At 41.6% G+C, this 18,142-nt stretch overlaps 1 protein-coding gene across 1 annotated transcript; it reads right to left on the reverse strand.

The window, feature by feature from the left end:
* Positions 1-2,918: 2,918 nt before the first annotated feature.
* On the reverse strand, positions 2,919-18,142 carry glra4b (glycine receptor, alpha 4b). Its single transcript, XM_062535859.1, has 10 exons — positions 17,931-18,142; positions 15,303-15,427; positions 12,815-12,882; positions 11,964-12,187; positions 9,889-9,971; positions 8,949-9,086; positions 7,564-7,778; positions 5,240-5,404; positions 3,430-3,522; positions 2,919-3,203 (listed from the first exon to the last, which is right to left on the reverse strand). Exons 1-10 carry the CDS (start codon positions 18,140-18,142, stop codon positions 2,919-2,921), a joined length of 1,608 nt encoding a protein of 535 aa, XP_062391843.1.

The following is an 18,142-nucleotide window of genomic DNA, read 5'->3' on the forward strand; positions in this document are numbered from 1 at the left end:
CCATCTATCCTCTATTAGCTCTGAGGATCCGATATAATTTTTTTTTAGTGTGCAGTGAGAGGCCGGCTGAATTTCAAGAGACTACGCAATAATAAACCTGATGCGTCATATGGACTGGCTCCCACATTAGGCTAGTAGGAATTAAAGCTGGCCGTTCCCACAATACGAATGCAAAATATTCGTATTCTTAGACTCTGATGCTACATTATGAAATAGGCTTACATTAAGATGGGTGATTCTGGCCGTACAAATAACGCATTTGCATACAGAAATCGGAATAAAGCTACACCAGGTGAGCTCCGTAAAATGTGCCCGCAGCAAAGAGCGCGTTACCTGACTTACGAGGAGCCACCAAAAGAAATCCAAAATGAGATAGATGCGTCGAGACAGCGGGTGTGTGCTCGGTTAACTTCGCTTAAAATGAAAGAGGTCCCTGTAAGTAATCCATGCCAGGCGGAGAAAAAAGTGGGAGACTTCATTACCTGCCAGCAGAAAGCAGTGGAAGCACTGGACAGAATGCATAATTCGAGACTCCGCAGGCAGCAAGTTAAGGTAGGCTATTAGTGATAAGATTTTTAACGACTTTCGCTGCTTTGACACGTCGACAGTTTACTCTTTTAATTATTACCGTCCCGACACGCTTTGTATGTGTGGCTTCTCACACAGGCTAAAGAAATCAACCTGTTGGTCTGCTACCAGCCGACTGCTTGGAGAGCCATACGCCTGGAGAATCTTTTACCTCTGAGAGGGGCCCCAACACGCTTCAGCGACGTCTTCAAGAAGGCTCAGGTGGGCCGCGCAATTCAACACGTGCACTACATTTTGATACGTTTCGACTCTACTGCTTGTTGAGATTTTTAATGTAACCTAGGCTACTGTGTCTGTATCATACCGTATAATACACAAAACTCATCATGTTGCAAATTCAGCTTTCCTCACATTAGCCCTGTAATATTTATTATTTTATTTCAGAGACATAGGGTGGAGGAACTTTTAGACGATAACATGTGGGACACTCTACAAAGATACTAATGGAGAGAGCGGATGCTATTCAATAAAAAGCAGATTAAACAAACTAACAATATTTAGTTCCAGTTAATTTCTGGTCAACAGCATGAACCGCCAGCGTTTAGCGGAATGTAGCTTAGTCGTACTTCAGCACCACAGACAGCGCCAACTCTTCTCTGTGATTCTATCTCCAACGTTAGGTGCAATGATGTTTGCGAAGTAAGATCAGTGTATATGGGCAATAAGCTGGCCTGCAACTTATTGTAATTCACTTGAGCATCCAGTGGGTGGAGGCAGTGGCATGCAGGATGTGGCAGACAGTGTGCTGTAGTTTAGTTCAATTCAATTGCATTTCTTAAAGGCATCAGTTACATTTCTGTAGCCTATGCCATTTGTACATGTTGCAAGGTACCAGGATTTTTATTTTATTTATAAAACAACAAAAACAGAGTCAAATTCCTGTTAATGATTGCTACTGAAGGAAAAGTTCTGATTGTTACAATTTATGATTGTTAGGGTTGCAATTCTGAATTCTATCCCATGTGTTTAGCGCCATATGAAATTACTCTTTCTTTTTTTTTATGAGGACCAATTAAATTGAACTAATTTAAACCAGGATAAATATCAGGGGGTGGTATGTTGTTGCCAATGAACAAGCTCTGATGTGATGTGGAACATTTACCTTGTAACAGTTTAAATGAAAGAAGAATTGTGTATTGTGTGCTGATATGATTTCTGTGCTGACATGAATTCAATGTGTCATGAACAAAACTATAATTTATATATTTATTTAAAGCAGCATTTTCAAATGATGAAGAAAAAAAAAGAATCTCAACCTATCCTGCTTCATCGACAGTGCTTAGCATTTGCCAGTGCTTTTGATGTCAGGCATATGTGCAGGGTGAACAGACATGTTTTGAGAAGATATTTTCATACAAAAGATACAAATTAAACACTCTTGAGAATCAGCAGTCATAAAAATAAAAATACTTTGTGAAATTTCTGAAGCATTGAACTGTTAACATCACATTGAGGGACAGAATCCTAATGCCCATAGTGTCATTATTTGTTCTAAATGTGCTATATAAAATAATGATTTGTTAAAAGTCGTGTTCAACAAACAAGTGGTTTCTTTGCCTGAGAATTTGTCTTTGCCTGAGAATTGCCTGTGAGCTAGATAGTTTTGCCGATCAGCGTATCTGTATAAAGCCAGAGTGTTCACAGGTCTGCTCTTCAGAGTCAAGAACAAGCATGTCTGAACCCACTCACCCAGGAAGCTAATAAAAACCCACCCCAGCTACACTGCACTGAAGCTATGCATCGCCCATGGGGAAATTACATAATTAATGATATATGCTGTAATGAATAAGGTGAGTTCAGTATGTTAGAGTTACACCCCAAAGACAGCTTATGGAACATAGAGTGCATCAAAAATAAATGCTAACGGTGCGGCTGACACAGGCTTCTCCTGTAAGACCCACCAGAGATTTCCTTTTGACCTCCCCATCTTCATGACATACAGTATATATGGGTTGGGTTTAGATATTTCAAATGAATGGTGCTCTAGTTCCCAACTATTACTCAGGTGACTACTGTTTTCCCTCTCATTTAGTCCACATTTCATCATGGTGTGTTCTGAACATACAGTCTGTCTGGCCACATACAGTATACAGGGGAAAAAAACGTTTTTTCTCACTGCACTAACACATTTTACAGTGTCCACAACATGTTTGTCCTGTTGAGCTGCAAAGTTGCCAGAGATTGAATCAGCAGGTTCCTTGCTAGTGATGATCGTCAGTGTGTCAGTTTCCATGATTTAAAGGAGTCTTGCAAAAAAGGGAGTCTCAAATCGAAACCCATAAATAGACTGCAATATCAAAAAAAGTCCGTCGGTATAACTCTCATGCCTTTCATCCCGATGCATGCACGTCCTCGTGACGGAGCACTTTATAAGTGAACCAGTAGAGCACATTGAAAAGTAGGAAGCTCAGTGGAAAGACTGCTCGGGAGATGGTGTCAATGCGCTTCGCCCGCTCAATGAAACGCCTGCGTATTTCAAAGAGCGAGTGTCCAGGGGGCAGGGCTGCGTACATGGCCGCCGTCTCCGACAGGGGCCCATCTCCCCCAATCATGCACGGCTCCGTGCCAAACGCGTTGAGGTAGAAGGGCTGATTCTCCTGACCCAGCTGCTCTTCCTGTGGGCACACAGAAACATGGAGCAAAAACAAAAACTTCAATTCGGAACCGTCGTGTTTTTAAATAACTCTTATTTCTCTTTTAACCACCATGCTCTATTGTGTTCACTTGCTCTGCCCTGCTTTCAAATATATGCCATTTATACAATATTCATTAGTTGTTGTAACTAATTTCATTACTTTGGCAAATTTCGCCGAAGCGTGTAGAGAATATTTCATGTTTTACCCGTGCACAGGCACTGCAGTGCTTCTGGCATCCCTTGTTAGAAGGGTTGTTTCCCTGCAGGCCATTGTTGCTCTTCGCTTTCGAGTTTGCTGCCTGTAAAAAAAAAAAAAACCTTTTTAACTTTTTAGCCCATCTCCAGATTTACAGTTCATGGATTATGAATAATTTATTTAGCAGACAAAGCGACTTATAAGGCAGATATACAGTTGTCCTCAGAAGTTTATGAACCCATGCTAAAGTTGACTAAAAACAGGAATAAAAAATCATCTTTTGGAAATTGTATGGCATGAGGTACTGTCTAATCATCTCTCAAACCAGCTATTAGGCTAACTTAAATATAACCATGCCAATCTGTAGGTATAGTGAAGGGTATGTGATGATGTGGGGGTATTTGAATTCCAAAGTCCAAGGGAACTTTATCAGGATGCATAGTATTCTGGATCCATGAAATGACTGGCTTCTAAAAATAAAAATCTACCTGCCTCTATGGCAATTTAACATAGGGGTGTATATACTTATGCCCCTTGTATTTTCCTCGTTATTTTAATTAAGGGTTAGGGATTCAAGATCAATTTCCATTTAAAAAAGAAAAACAGTATTCCTCTTTTTAGTCAACTAGTATGGTTGCATCAATTTATGAGCACAAGTGTGCTATCCTACAGCTTTGCCACACAACTCAACTAAAAGACAGAGGATATTTTCTTCCTCGTTTTCTTCCACTTCCTTGTCCTCCCTTGTCTTCCTTTTACTCTCCAGGATGTGGAGGAAAAGCTATTTCCATTACTTCTATATCTATATATCCATATATCTACAAAACATCTCAGCTTGCATTCCACAGTGAATAGTTTTGGCAGACATCCTCCGGTTGTGTCATCCGTTTTGTCGGAACATGAATCTAGAGGAGGGCAGGTGGTGAAAAGTTCATTTTGACTCTTAGTTGGGTTACTGTCTCTCCCTTTGTGACGGTGGCATTTTTTAACATTTCAGAACAAGCATCTAACAAGTCACTGAGCAATTCATGTGCAATTCATGTGTCTGCCATCTCAAGCGCATCAGTGAGGTGATGGCTGTGGTTCTGCAGTGGGCAAAGACAGTATGTCACATTTTCTGCAGAGTGAGCACAGCCAGTTGGCAAAATATGTACTCGCTGTAACATCAGGTTATGCTTTTAAATTCTTTGCACTCGAGACTTTCTCTGGCTTTTGCAGTCTCTGTTCCATTTTCACACGTCCATAATGCATTCATATTTTTGCCATGTAGGGATTTTTGACATTACGCATGAAAAAGTTTGCTATTATGCATGACTTTTTCGTCCCCTCTGTTCCTGTTGCATGGAAAATGGGTTGTTTAAACTGTTATTAGGCTATGTACTTTGCGTGGGCATAGGTCTTGCCTTGCCTCCTTTAATGTCAACATTGTGGGGACATAGAGAGAAAGAGAGAGAGAGAGAGAAATTGCAAAGAAAGGGAACAGCATAGTGGCAGTGGTGACCTCCTTATACAAACAGCCAAGGACCATCTGAAGCAAGAGAGAGAGAGAGAGAGAGAAGAGAGGCACTGAAGAGGCACTGAAGAGGCATATTCTTCTCAGGTCACTGCTTCTCCTAAGCACCAGTTTATGAGACCAGACAGACTGCTCTGCCATGCTCCACTTGCCTAACAGGCCGCACGGAGGAGTCACGTAAAACAGGTGACGCACGGCGGCAGGGAAACGATGGAGGATAGAGGAGAAGAGATTGGCCCGGAAACTTTGGACTTCTTTTGTTTAGTGTTTTTGTTTTTTGTTTTTGTTTTGTTTTGGTAAAAATCACACTCGCCTCTCTGAGACGCTGCTCCTCTTTCAGCTTCCTCCTGAGTCTGAAGAACTCTTTGTGTTGCCGGGAGACGAAGTTGACAGCGGCGTACTCCAGCAGAGCGGCGAACACGAAGAGCAGGCAGACTGCCATCCAGATGTCTATGGCCTTCACGTAGGACACCTGCCAGACCAAGTGCCAACAGATAGAGAAAACATGACCCTCACTGGCCCTAAGGGTATTCAGTTCAATCAAGGACAAAGATCTTGCAGTGTGTTTGAAAACAAATGTAAATAGAAAAAAAAAAGAACAATGAAGAAGATGAAAATGATACACAAAAGTATGGATGGAACTTCAGACATGACATAGATTAGATTGAGTATGCACCAGCACGATTACTTATTCAAATTCACATGCTATTTTTGGCTTGGACTGCATCAAATATTTGTGGCTGACTTTTCACGGCTGTCTGTGGACATAAAATACACAAGGTTTATGTTGTTTTTGAATTTCAGGCCATGGTTTGTTGAGCTGGCTATAAATTGAATGCATTATTAAAACAAAATCTTTAGAGTTCTATTTTATAGTAAACAACCTTATTTTGCGAGGTTTCTGAGCAATAAGATAGATTAAATTCATTGAAAATCCTTTTTATACAATGCAAGTTCATGACACTACATTCTCTCACAGCCCTACTCTAAGTACACAATAAACACATAATGACAGTATCTTACGAGGGAACCGCATTAGCCTACCTTAAAACTTGGCCTTATTTATGCATTGTATTTCAAAATGTATGCTTCTTCTCATATAGACAACATCCTTTTTTGTGCCGCTCAGCTGGGCACTGCAGGGCTCGCCTGCCATATATGTCCTTTTTAGGTCTCGTTTTGTTTTGTTCTACTGATGTTGATGGGGAGCTTCAGCACCATGGACAGCGAAACAAACCAAAACCAAACAAAACGAGATCTAAAAAAGACCTTTTTTTACTATAGGTCTTGTTTTGTTTTGTTCTACTGATGTTGAGGGGGGCTTCAGCACCATGGACAGCGAAAATGCAAGCTCAGCAGTAAGAGTCACTTTCATGTCCATGGCAGAACCCATAGCTTTGCATACACATCATCTTGGTTAACACACACAGGGAAGAATTAAAGCTGCACATAAGTGAATGCTGCACACCTGAAATTAACTGCAGTTAGATCGCAAAGCTTTCAATTATTGCTGACGGGCTATACAGCTTGTTGAATATCTGTCCGCCATCGTGAAGTGTATCTTGCGGTTATGGAAATATCAGGCAATATGCACATTTTTATAGTTAGAAAATACATGTTCCAAACTATACCGTGTTTATATAGTTCAACATGTTATTTCACCATGACTTCACGTGTTTGGGGGCACCACACATCCAAATAAATGCCCTTAATGGCCCACGGGCTGTGCAGTCTCCATAGTTTAACCAGAGAGAGTTGTATTAGTACTAATAAAGGATCTTTGGTTTAACATAGCAAAAACTCAAAAGCTTGCCAGGCCTCGCTTGCCTATAGTTATGGGGTTGCTAAGCCACGATTGGCCTGTGGTGGTTTTCGGGCGTGGCTTTGGAAGGGTCAATTACATTTGATTTCTCCAACTAAAAAGACGTTGGATGGCAGCTTATGTTGTTCAGATGGGAGAGCTGCCCGTGCCATAGGCAGCAGTGCACCTACATCATTCATAGATGGTGGCTTTTGAACTGCGTACCCACAACAAGTTGGATGCCCCCCTCCTCTTTAGTCTGGTGGATACAGAGTCCATGAGTTCCAAAAAAGAACAGCAAATTTTGATTGATGTAACCACAAAACAGTTAAATTCCACCTTAGTTCATCTCAAATGAGCTCTGGCCCAGATAAGTCGGATAAGTCCAGTACATTTCTGGATTGCCTAAATATGATTTCTTCTTTGCAGCAATGGCATGGCATGGAGTTTTATGTAGCATTAGCTATTAGCAGTAGTAGCATTTGTGGATGAGAGTCAAACTTTGTTCATAGATTTCCTGAGCCCATACAGTGGTTTTCTTTAGACAAGCAGGCATTTTTGAAGCTCAGGGTTGTAGATCTAATCCTCAATGAAAGTGAAAAATGGCCTGTGGATTTGGTATGTGGTATGCAGATGTGCGCCCAAATGTAATAATGCTTCATGGTCCATGCTACGCCCTTTTACTAGTCTAAGGTTCATGAAAATATGGCTTGGACTTTATGCAGAATACTGCAGATAAACAAACAAACAAATCACACTCAAACATCACCTCCTTGGCAGAGGAGATACTATTAAACAAAACAGTGAATAAAACTGAAGCGCTCTCCCACCTTGGGAAGTGAAGCTCTGGAGCCAGAGCTTTGTGTTGTCATGGTGAGCACGGTGGTAATGCCCAGGCCTACTCTGGCAGGTGCGGCGTCCATGTTGATCCAGAAGGAGACCCAGGAGAGGATGACCGTGAGGAGGCTGGGGATGTACATCTGGATCAGGTAATAACCCATCTGGCGCTCCAGGTGAAACTTCACCTCGATGCAAGTGAATTTTCCTGAAATCACAGAGTGTGGGTGGGGGAATAGAGAATTTCAACAACACTTAAAAGCAAAGCAATAAAAGCAAAGTGAAACATACCGTAAACATATCACAATAGAGGAAGCTCTACCAAAAATACCTAATTCTGTGTGTACCTTTAATCTAGTATTAAATCTAGTATCAGCTGTTACTCTTAGTACTTTACTGTATACTGTATACTGTATATTATGTAAAGTGGGACAGAAAATGATGGAGCATCTGTACACCTAATACTAGATCACAAAGTTTATCCAAAGATCCTTAAGAACCCTTTTTCAGCCGTCTCTGGTTTATCCTTGACAATGCAAATGATCCCGAATGTATTTAATAACCGTAGCTGCACTTGATGATGTCATCTGAGTGTTGTTCTGACCACAGGCTCCCACCTGTGTTATAGTACTTGGTGCAGTAGCCTGATCACTCTCACCTGTGTTATAGTACTTGGTACAGTAGCCTGATCACTCTCACCTGTGTTATAGTACTTGGTGCAGTAGCCTGATCACTCTCACCTGTGTTATAGTACTTGGTGCAGTAGCCTGATCACTCTCACCTGTGTTATAGTACATGGTACAGTAGCCTGATCACTCTCACCTGTGTTATAGTACTTGGTGCCTGATCACTCTCACCTGTGTTATAATACTTGGTGCAGTAGCCTGATCACTCTCACCTGTGTTATAGTACTTGGTGCAGTAGCCTGATCACTCTCACCTGTGTTATAGTACTTGGTGCAGTAGCCTGCTCACTCTCAACTGTGTTATAGTACTTGGTGCAGTAGCCTGATCACTCTCACCTGTGTTATAGTACTTGGTGCAGTAGGCTGATCACTCTCACCTGTGTTATAGTACTTGGTACAGTAGCCTGATCACTCTCACCTGTGTTATAGTAGCCTGATCACTCTCACCTGTGTTATAGTACTTGGTGCAGCAGCCTGATCACTCTCACCTGTGTTATAGTACTTGGTGCAGTAGCCTGATCACTCTCACCTGTGTTATAGTACTTGGTGCAGTAGCCTGATCACTCTCACCTGTGTTATAGTACTTGGTACAGTAACCTGATCACTCTCACCTGTGTTATAGTACTTGGTGCAGTAGCCTGATCACTCTCACCTGTGTTATAGTACTTGGTGCAGTAGCCTGATCACTCTCACCTGTGTTATAGTACTTGGTGCAGTAGCCTAAGTCCTTCTCCTCTTTGAGCACAAACTGGGGTAGCACCAGGTCATCTGTCACTTGCACTGGACCCTCATCCAGCCACTGGAATATGAGATCATTCATGGTGTAGCCAACTGTAGTGCAGCAGAAATTAGGAAGACAGATAGAAAGAGAGAGGGAGAGAGCGAGAAAATAATGAAATTGCACACCGATGTACAGTATAATAAGCCTACAGTATATATAAAAAGTATATCACTTTTTTTATACAGGCATGCACAGATTAGCAATGTAAGTATGTTTGACATTCTATACAATGTCTTTGCCTTAATGTTAATTTATTTTGATGTTTGGTGTAAGATGCCCTGAAAATAGCCATTCATTATGTTGATTCTGAATGCATGGAACCCCATGTGCCATTTAAGTCAAAATAATCATTGGGTCTTGTTTGAATCAATGGCTGTGAGCAGACAGCATATTGCAGGGTTCAAGCTGATCTTTACGCTCCACATAAAAGGTGCGTTACGTGAGGTTTGTCCCATCGTTAACACTAATCAATATCAGATCAGTAGTCATGAATCATCCTGGACTTAGTCATATCAGTCCTTAATTATTCTACGCAAGAGTAATTGATGAATGTGTGCTGGCGCGGTTAATTAATCTTCTAATGAGTACTGGCTCAGCTTTTGTAATTTGAGCCAAGATTTTGATCCTGTCTTTCTGTGAAGATGAAATAGAATCACAGATATATCATTTAAATGTCAAAACTGAAATTAAAATGTGAAAAGTGTTGGGAGAATAGCAGGTCTATGACATGCTGACCTTTTTGTCATTTGACTGAATTTCTTTTCCTGGGATATTATGGAATAATGATTTCTCAGGACAAGATCTATCTAGGCAGGCTGATTGCGCAGGAAGACTGGAAAACGTGAAGCTTACAACTCTCAAGCTGCATGGTGCACGTCTGGATATCCATAGGGAAGTTCTTTAGATCCATTGGACAGGACAGGATTAGAGTTAACCTATAGCACAGTTAGTGAAAATAGCAATGAAAAGAGCAGAGAGAGAGAGAGAGAGAGAGAGAGAGCATTTCTGTTAGAAAATACATCCAGACCAACCACAGGAGAGCAAAAAGAATGGCGAGAAAAGACAAAGACAGAAGTAGACAGTCGACAGGCGCCGTATTTCTGTATGAGAACAAGCAGAGAGAATCAAGCCCACAGTGTGAGAGAAATGGAAGCCATAGCTGAAGGGGAGAGGAAGAGCATGAGAGAGATCAGAAGTGTGTGCACAAATGACTCGAGTGGGCGGCCGGGCAGACGTATGACAGGGCAGGCAGTCTGGCTAGCCGGGTGTGGGGGTGAAAGACACACAGATTTTGTTGGAGGAACTGGAGGCATGTAGAGTCTGTCAAGAAGCAACGGGGGCTTGTTTGAGCCACGGCGCCAGGGGTGTTGTAGCAAAATGAATCAAAGGAACAGACAACCCCAAAACAGTCCCAATTTATTTGGACATGTGAGGAGATGAACAAGACTACAGCACATTGCCCCATTGCATTGTACAAAATAAACATATCGGATCCTAAAATAAAACTGACTGGAAAAATAGCCTGAACTTGAGTCAAATTTACACTGAGGAAAAGACAGAGCAGCCTTACTGGACATTGAGAGAGAGGATTGAACGTGAAGCAGTGGGAAAGAAAAGAAATGAAATTAATTGCTAGAAAGGACAGGGGAAAAAAAACATAATGCCATCGCTATTTGTGGCACAAATCTAGGTTAAGTATCCTTGTGTAGCTCTGTACAAATGGGTGTTCCTGTACTGAGTGCTTCTAGTTTCAGCTTACCAGATGTCATTGCACCAAACAAACTCTACAATGGTTTAACAGAGAATCCTGGAAAGAGCCATCTGGAGTGAGTTCATGCCGCGGCTAAAAATTGTGCAGAGTCGCTGGTGAGTTCTAGAAGAGTGAGGATAGGACCAGTGTCAGTCGCACTTTGTTTGGAGCTGATGAAATAGTCTGATTGTTGAACATTGTAGGTAGAAGGTAGAAAGCCACCCAGAATATTGTGGAGTCATTCATTCATTGGCTCTAATCTGTTAGAAACTCTAATAGGGATCCTGAATGTCCTCCCATGACTGCATGCACTCAAAGCTGTATGACAGCACGAATTGTACCTGGAAGAAACATGTCATGTTTTGAAGTATGCTTTAAAGTGGCCAAAAGGAGAACATTTACTCTAAGACAGGGATTCCCAAACTGTGGTATGTGTGCCACTGGTGGTACGCAAGCTGCTTCTAGGGGGTGGACAAGATATGGCGGAGAGGTTTTTAAGTTTAACTTTTTTAATCTTATGTAATTAATTCATGAATAAATAAAGAATTTCAATATAATGATATGGAAACATGAAATTAAAGGAATTATTTGTAAACTCTATAGTAGGCTATATTTTCCTTTTTAAAAAAAAAAGGGCGGCTTGTTAAAAATTATGCCTGGAATTGATCAATAGAATGTGTTTCAAAAGGGAACTTCACAACTATTTAAACTTAATAAACCTGTTTAGAAATCATTTGGATGATTAAGTGATCTGTTCCTGTGAAAATGGTGACTTTCCTCGCTCCCCCTAGCGTCCTCAGGCCGAAAACCAACCTTGGGACTTACCATCCCAGTAACAGAAGTGAGAAAGAGGAAACTCAGTTTAAATCGTGTTTCTTAACTTGTAACATCCACATTGTCGTGCTGAACTTAAGCTAACCGTTTCGCTAGCTTGTGCTTTATCTTTACTTTTTTCCACAGTTTATAAGAAATAGCATGCAAATGGCTTTCTCCAGAAGAGGGGAAAATATAGCTACAGTACCTACCAAGGGGAGCTCTGATGTATCAGATGGTGGGGGTACGCAAGCCGAGGGGGGTCTTTGGGGGGAAACGTTTGGGAACCACTACTCTAGGGGTATTTGTTGTGTCTGATTGAGAGGAGTGCAGCGGAGCTCGTGGTGTGTGTTACCGTACTCACCTGATGCTGTACAAGACGTTTCCATTCTGAAAGATACGCAGCAGCTTGTTGTCAGTGGTGACCTCATGGAAGTTGGCCCCCTTCTCGTTGGCAAAGAAAAGATCAGGCTTCCAGATGGAGTCCAGCATAGAGGGGTCCAGGTCCAGGGAGTCGTCTGGGTACTCTTTGTAGGCCAGCCGAGGGTCATTCCACTGCTGCCGCAGGAACACGTTCAAGCGATAGTCCTGTTGGGGAACAGGCACGGAACATGTTCATGAATGAGTATCCATAGTCATGTTGGGGAACAGGCACGGAACATGTTCATGATTGAGTATATAGTCCTGTTGGGGAACATGCAACATGTTCATGATTGAGTATATAGTCCTGTTGGGGAACAGGCACGAAACATGTTCATGATTGAGTATATAGTCCTGTTGGGGAACAGGCACGGAACATGTTCATGATTGAGTATATAGTCCTGTTGGGGAACAGGCACGGAACATGTTCATGATTGAGTATCCATAGTCATGTTGTTGCTGTCATTTTAGACATGTGGGCCATGTGGTCCTACAACTAGCGTTTAGTCTTCAAGTCGAGATGTTCATGATATTATGAATCTGAGCGTCAGGTTATTTGGAGGGAACAAATTTGAAAGAGTCACATTTGAAACTGTCATTGGCATTTCCACATAGATAAGTAGGCCAGAGTTAGAATGATGACTTGCCTGCCTGGGAGCTTATTTGCACAGAGAGTTTGGTTATAAAATGTATTCTCAGAAGCACTCATCTCTGTTTCAGTGAGAGCACGACACAGTGAATAATGTGTGTTTCTGATTGTACTTATCAGCTTCTATCCAAATGATCAGACCTTACCATTGTAGTTTCTGTGATGGACCCAAAGCTGTTTATGAAGATGTTGCAGGTGACGTTAACAGGAGGACCTAATGGGGGGAAAAGTGTTGAAATAAACTGGAGCATCAACACAGTTCAAATGAAAATCACAATCAACACAGTCACAATGAGAAAAGATGAGTCAAAAAGGGAGAGTGGTTCTCTGCCTTTGAGCGGAAAGACAACTCAGAATGTACATTACATAGTGTGATGAAAGTAGGTCTAAAAATTAGGTTAATCAAATTATCCCTTGTTAATTTTTGAGTTTGTTACTTGTGGGTTTGCCCATCACCCATCGTGAGTATGTAGGTCTGTCTTACACAACTTCATGACTAGTGGCAGTAGCCCCAGTCCCACAGAACCTGTGGCATGCACAATCTAGCAAGTCATGTTAGCTGTCAGCAACGAAAAGAATAAAGAAGCAGAAAAGGCTGGCAGCTATTTGAAAGACACTCATTAAAATTCCCCTCAACCAGACATGTTGACTTTTCCAATATGCTCCAATTAGTTCACAGGATCCCCAGAAAACAACAGAGAGTTGTAAATGTTTCATTTGGCGTAGCCCTCAGGAGAGAGTATCATTTATTGATTGTGTGTTAGCGCCATTAACCGCATTCATGGCCAATCGCTCGGGATTGGGCTCGTCACATGACTCCAAGCTTGGGCAAAATGTGGAGCAGGGCTGAAATATGTATGAGACAAGAGAAATGCTCAAAGAGAACTGAACAGGATGTGTGTCACTATGAATCTGCTGACTGGATTGGCCAAGAGGAGAGGGGAATGAGAGAACAAGAGAGTAGTGTAGTGGTGCTGTAGTGCATGTTTGAGAGAGAGAGAGAGAGAGAGAGAGTGGGGAGAGGGGAGAGAGAGACAGAGAGAGACAGAGGGAGAGATAGAGAGAGAGAGGGGAGAGAGAGAGAGAGAGAGAGAGAGAGAGAGAGAGAGAGAGAGAGAGAGAGAGAGAGAGAGAGAGAGAGAGAGAGCACACCAGCAGATTCCAGGTCTGTAGGTTAATGTGCATTGGAACTGACAGCGGAGTCAACTCCTCCAGCTGCTTGCTGGTCTGCTTGTTTACACTGATTTTAAGGCCAAAATTAAAAAGGGACATCACTTCCTCTACAGTAAGAGCCCCTTGTTATTTGATTGACAGCTAGTCTATTTTTCCCCTTGGGTTGTGTTGGGGTGGGGGCGGACAGTTGGCTTCGCTCTTTCTCTTCAGGGGGGGTTGTCAAAATGGACCACAGAGAGTTGCCTGAGTGCTATGTGAGGTTTAACAGTGTGTTTATTCCAAAGGGCTACTGTATGTTGCTATAAGAATATTCAAAAAATCCAAAACAAATTATCTATATAACAACTTTGGTTCAGATGCACTTGTGTGTACAATGTCATCTAGATATGTAAAATAAAGTGGGAAAGTATACGGAAACAAAGAGAGAAAGAGTTCGAATCCCTATAGTAATTTATTAAATGTGTCTAGTTAAAGGGATGAAATAAATAAAAAATAAAATGTAGGGCAGAATGTTTTAAGTAATAAGATAGTGCTAGTCCTTTAAAATTGTATGTACATAAATCAGATTAGACCACATTTGATTCACTTCACTGTTCACTCCTGTTGTGGATGGCCTCAGGGGAACTATATGCATACATCATCAAAACAGAATTAACACAAAGAACACTAACATTCATAATTGTCTTCAGAGATGTTTGTTTCCTGTTTGTTTCTTGTTCTCTCTCTCTCTCTCGCTAACTCACTCACTCACTCACTCACTCACTCACTCACTCACTCACTCACTCACACACACACACACACACACACACACACACACACACACACACACACACACACACACACACACCCTGCCCACATTGATAAGTTTGGAAGGCTTGTTTTATATGCTATGAAGCTTTTTGAAAAATTAGTTGATCTTGGTTTTTCAGGGTTTTTAATAAAAGTCTCTCTCTCTCTTTCACTCTCCCTCTCCTTCTCCCTCTCTCTCTCTCCTCTCTCTCTCTCTCTCTCCTCTCTCTCTCTCTCTTCAGTTCAGTGTTCATATAAACATGTGCAGTGGAGTATAAAGATAGCTAGAGGCTAAGTGTGTGTCACTCACAGCACTGTTTTGTTCTGAATGGATGGAAGCTCATTCTCACCACGCTCTCCAGCTTACAGCAAAGGAAACCCCACTAAGTAAACAGTCGCTTAGAACACCATCCATGTCTTTTTTTGATTGCAGTCAGCCTCTCTCTACTGCGATACATTCTGTAGCTATGCCACAATCTTTTCTGTTGTGCTGATGCGTGGATCGATTCCAAACGGCAACAAAATTCAAGGATTTAACAACAGAGATAACGTTTCCCATCTTCTAACATTTGCCATCATAATTGAATGCGAGGGCATTTATGACCTCTGGATAATGGGGTGGTCAGCCTGGTGTTCTGCTGGAATCCATTCAGCGAGAGAGTTGGTGTTTACCTTTGAAGTTTGGTCTGATGCGAGCATCATAGCCTGAGGTTCTTCCCATGAGCTTGTCCAGGAAGTCAGAGGGGGACGGAGGTTTCCGGCCAGGATACTTCATCTGGTCAGCTCCCGAGACAGGTCTGGGAAGGAACGATCAGCCATTTAATCAGTGGAGTTAACACCATTAAGGGATATCACACCATATAGAGTTACACAGCTGTCAGGCTGATCAATGCGGCTGGTCCTTTACCACCATCCAGAGCCCCACCCCCACCCCTACCCCCACGGAGTGTCATCTTAGTGTCATTTGACCATTGAACTATGACTGGTGCCCATTCCATTGCACTTTATTACTAATATCACCACTACCTCTATTATTATCTGTCTGTTGTGCCATCACTGTCTTTGTCTAGCTGCACTTTATGTCATTTGAAAACAAACACTGTAATTGCTGAAACAAATTCCTATATGTTTTTTGTTTTTTTTACATAAATGGCAATGAAGAATCTTGAACCTTGAAACTTGAACCTTGAATTAGCTGTGGGGTTTTATTGGTGTTTCATGAAAATGATGCACTCGGTTTGATCGCCTAACAATCTGTATTTTACATGCGTCTTTTTTTATTATATATATTTTTTTAAGCTAACTTGAGTGGGCAGTGTCCTGTGGTGCATGCTGGGAGTGTCTTCTTGCCTGATGAAGCACCTGCGGCAAGAATTCAAAAGGGCCAATGAGAGACATGTCCAGTTCAAAGACCGACAACTCAGCTGTTGAAGCTCCAGGGAGAATTTTAGAAGGGGTTTATGCATTTAAGCAGGCAGTCATTAGGGAGACAAACCCCAATTAGAAAACACAATCAGAGGCTAGGGCTTGTCAGTTTAATGCCAATTAACCAACTCAAGTAAAGATTGCATTAGAAACATGGCTTAGTTCAGTTCATTTAATTTAGGAGTTGACATCTCTGTTTCTCTCTCACTCCCTCTTCTGTATCTTTCGTGAGAACTATGAGATCTATAATTATAACTTGGAGAAGAAATACCTCCCTGAAAAAAAGTCCCAGGAACCCCTTCAAGCTATATTTATTCATGAGTGACTCTAATCTGAACAGGGACCCATATGCTTTTAGAAATATGACTAAAAGGCTTTACCTGAGAATGTGAGAGGGAACGTGTGTGCATTGTCTCAGAAGAAAAGCACTTCCTTCCAGAACATTGAGCTCAATTGAACCTGTTTTGCTCTAGTGAAACAGTTGTTATGGGGCTTGCCAACCTGTAGACAATGCTGGAAGTAGGAGGGGGTCCTTTGACTCAAAATAAATCAAGGTATCTACATAAGATTGACATGACACTGTTGTGACACATGGACCCTAAACCTAACCCTAACCCTTGTTGTGAAAAATCAAATTACACTTAATGACATGAAGCGTTATGTCATAAATGTTTATGACTTGTTTATAATGTTTATGACATGTTAATGACAGTGCCATGTCACTTATGTAGATAGGCCTACTGTACCTTCAAGTAAAGAGTAACCCAAAATACTATCAATCTCAAACTTTACTATAAATAATTAGATAAAATTCTTTGAACATTGAGACATTTGTAATGTTCACTTTGTCCAAAATTACATCTGTACTACGTCAAGAACTCCGTCACTATGTACAGCGGACAAATTTAGAAACCGTGAAAATCATTTCAGTACCTCATCTTAAATTGAGAGTTGTTGTATGTGTTAATATTTAATGTTGGACATGAAATACGAATTGGTTAGAATAACAACAGATCTGTGTGTGTGTGTGTGTGTGTGTGTGTGTGTGTGTGTGTGTGTGTGTGTGTGTGCCTCTCTCTCTCTCTCTCTCTCTCTCTCTCTCTCTCTCTCTCTCTTTAATTGTCCCTCTTTCACTTTTCCTTTTTTCACTGTCCCTCTCTCATGCAAATGTTGAGTCACAATAAAAAACATTTTTGCAATTCAAAGTAAACGTTCCCTTTTCCCTGTTTTCTGTATACAGCATGAGAAAAAGAGAGTCTCTTTCTCTATCACACTGTTTTTTTTTCTTTCAAAAACACAACATCTGACCACATTTCCTAATTTCTCCAAGACATCGTTGAATTTTGTTCAGATTAAAACTACCAGAGGGGGACAATATATTAGCGTGACCTGTTGTATTTTTGTGTAAATGACACAACCAGGTGTCCCAGGAAAAGCAAAGACCCAGACACTAATACTGCCACTGACTTCATTGCCGCCTACATTTCATGTTTTTCTCAGAGAATAAAACATCAGTTCAATCAAGCACATCAACTTAGCACTACTAAGCTCTTGAAATATTGTTTAGAAATCCAGCAAACTTAACTTTCCTCTGCCATTTGTGATGACAAAATACAGGTGAAAGATCAAATGTATTTTTGTATTCTTTGATTTTAAACATACTGTAGTATGAACAATCCTGTATTTTAACTTAATACTCTGGTCGAATGTAAATAAAGTAAATGTCAAAACCAGCTCCAGAAAGACATGCACGACACCTGTAACTACAGTCAAAGTACCTCAAGTCTGCATTTTCATCCGCAGGAGGCTTTTTCATGCAGGTTTGACACACTTCCCACCCCCGACCCCAAAGACAAAACACCCCCTTTGGCTTACCCGCCGAGACCCAAGAGTGAGCAGCCGAGAGAGAGGAGTAAAGTCCGTGTGAGAGGCGCCAGCTTCATCTTCTGCTTGCCCTGCTCTACGTCAGAGTCCTGTGGTGAGCCGGCGAGGAGCTGGTGCTCGGATGCCGTGCGTTTACGGTTGGGGCGGTCGGGGGGATGGCCACTGAGGGGGAGCATGCTGTTGCACTGTGACCATGGCTTCAT

Source organism: Sardina pilchardus, chromosome 5 (genome assembly GCF_963854185.1).
Source record: "Sardina pilchardus chromosome 5, fSarPil1.1, whole genome shotgun sequence".
NCBI classification, from domain to species: domain Eukaryota; kingdom Metazoa; phylum Chordata; class Actinopteri; order Clupeiformes; family Clupeidae; genus Sardina; species Sardina pilchardus.

Coding starts and splice junctions, on each gene's coding strand:
- glra4b (XM_062535859.1), bottom strand. CDS start 18,142: ATGAAGCCATGGTCACAGTGCAACAGCATGCTCCCCCTCAGTGGCCAT. Junction 12,188..12,814: donor CCATCACAGAAACTACAATG/GTAAGGTCTGAT, acceptor GTTCCCCAACAG/GACTATCGCTTGAACGTGTT. Junction 7,779..8,948: donor CACCAAGTACTATAACACAG/GTGAGAGTGATC, acceptor CTGTGATTTCAG/GAAAATTCACTTGCATCGAG.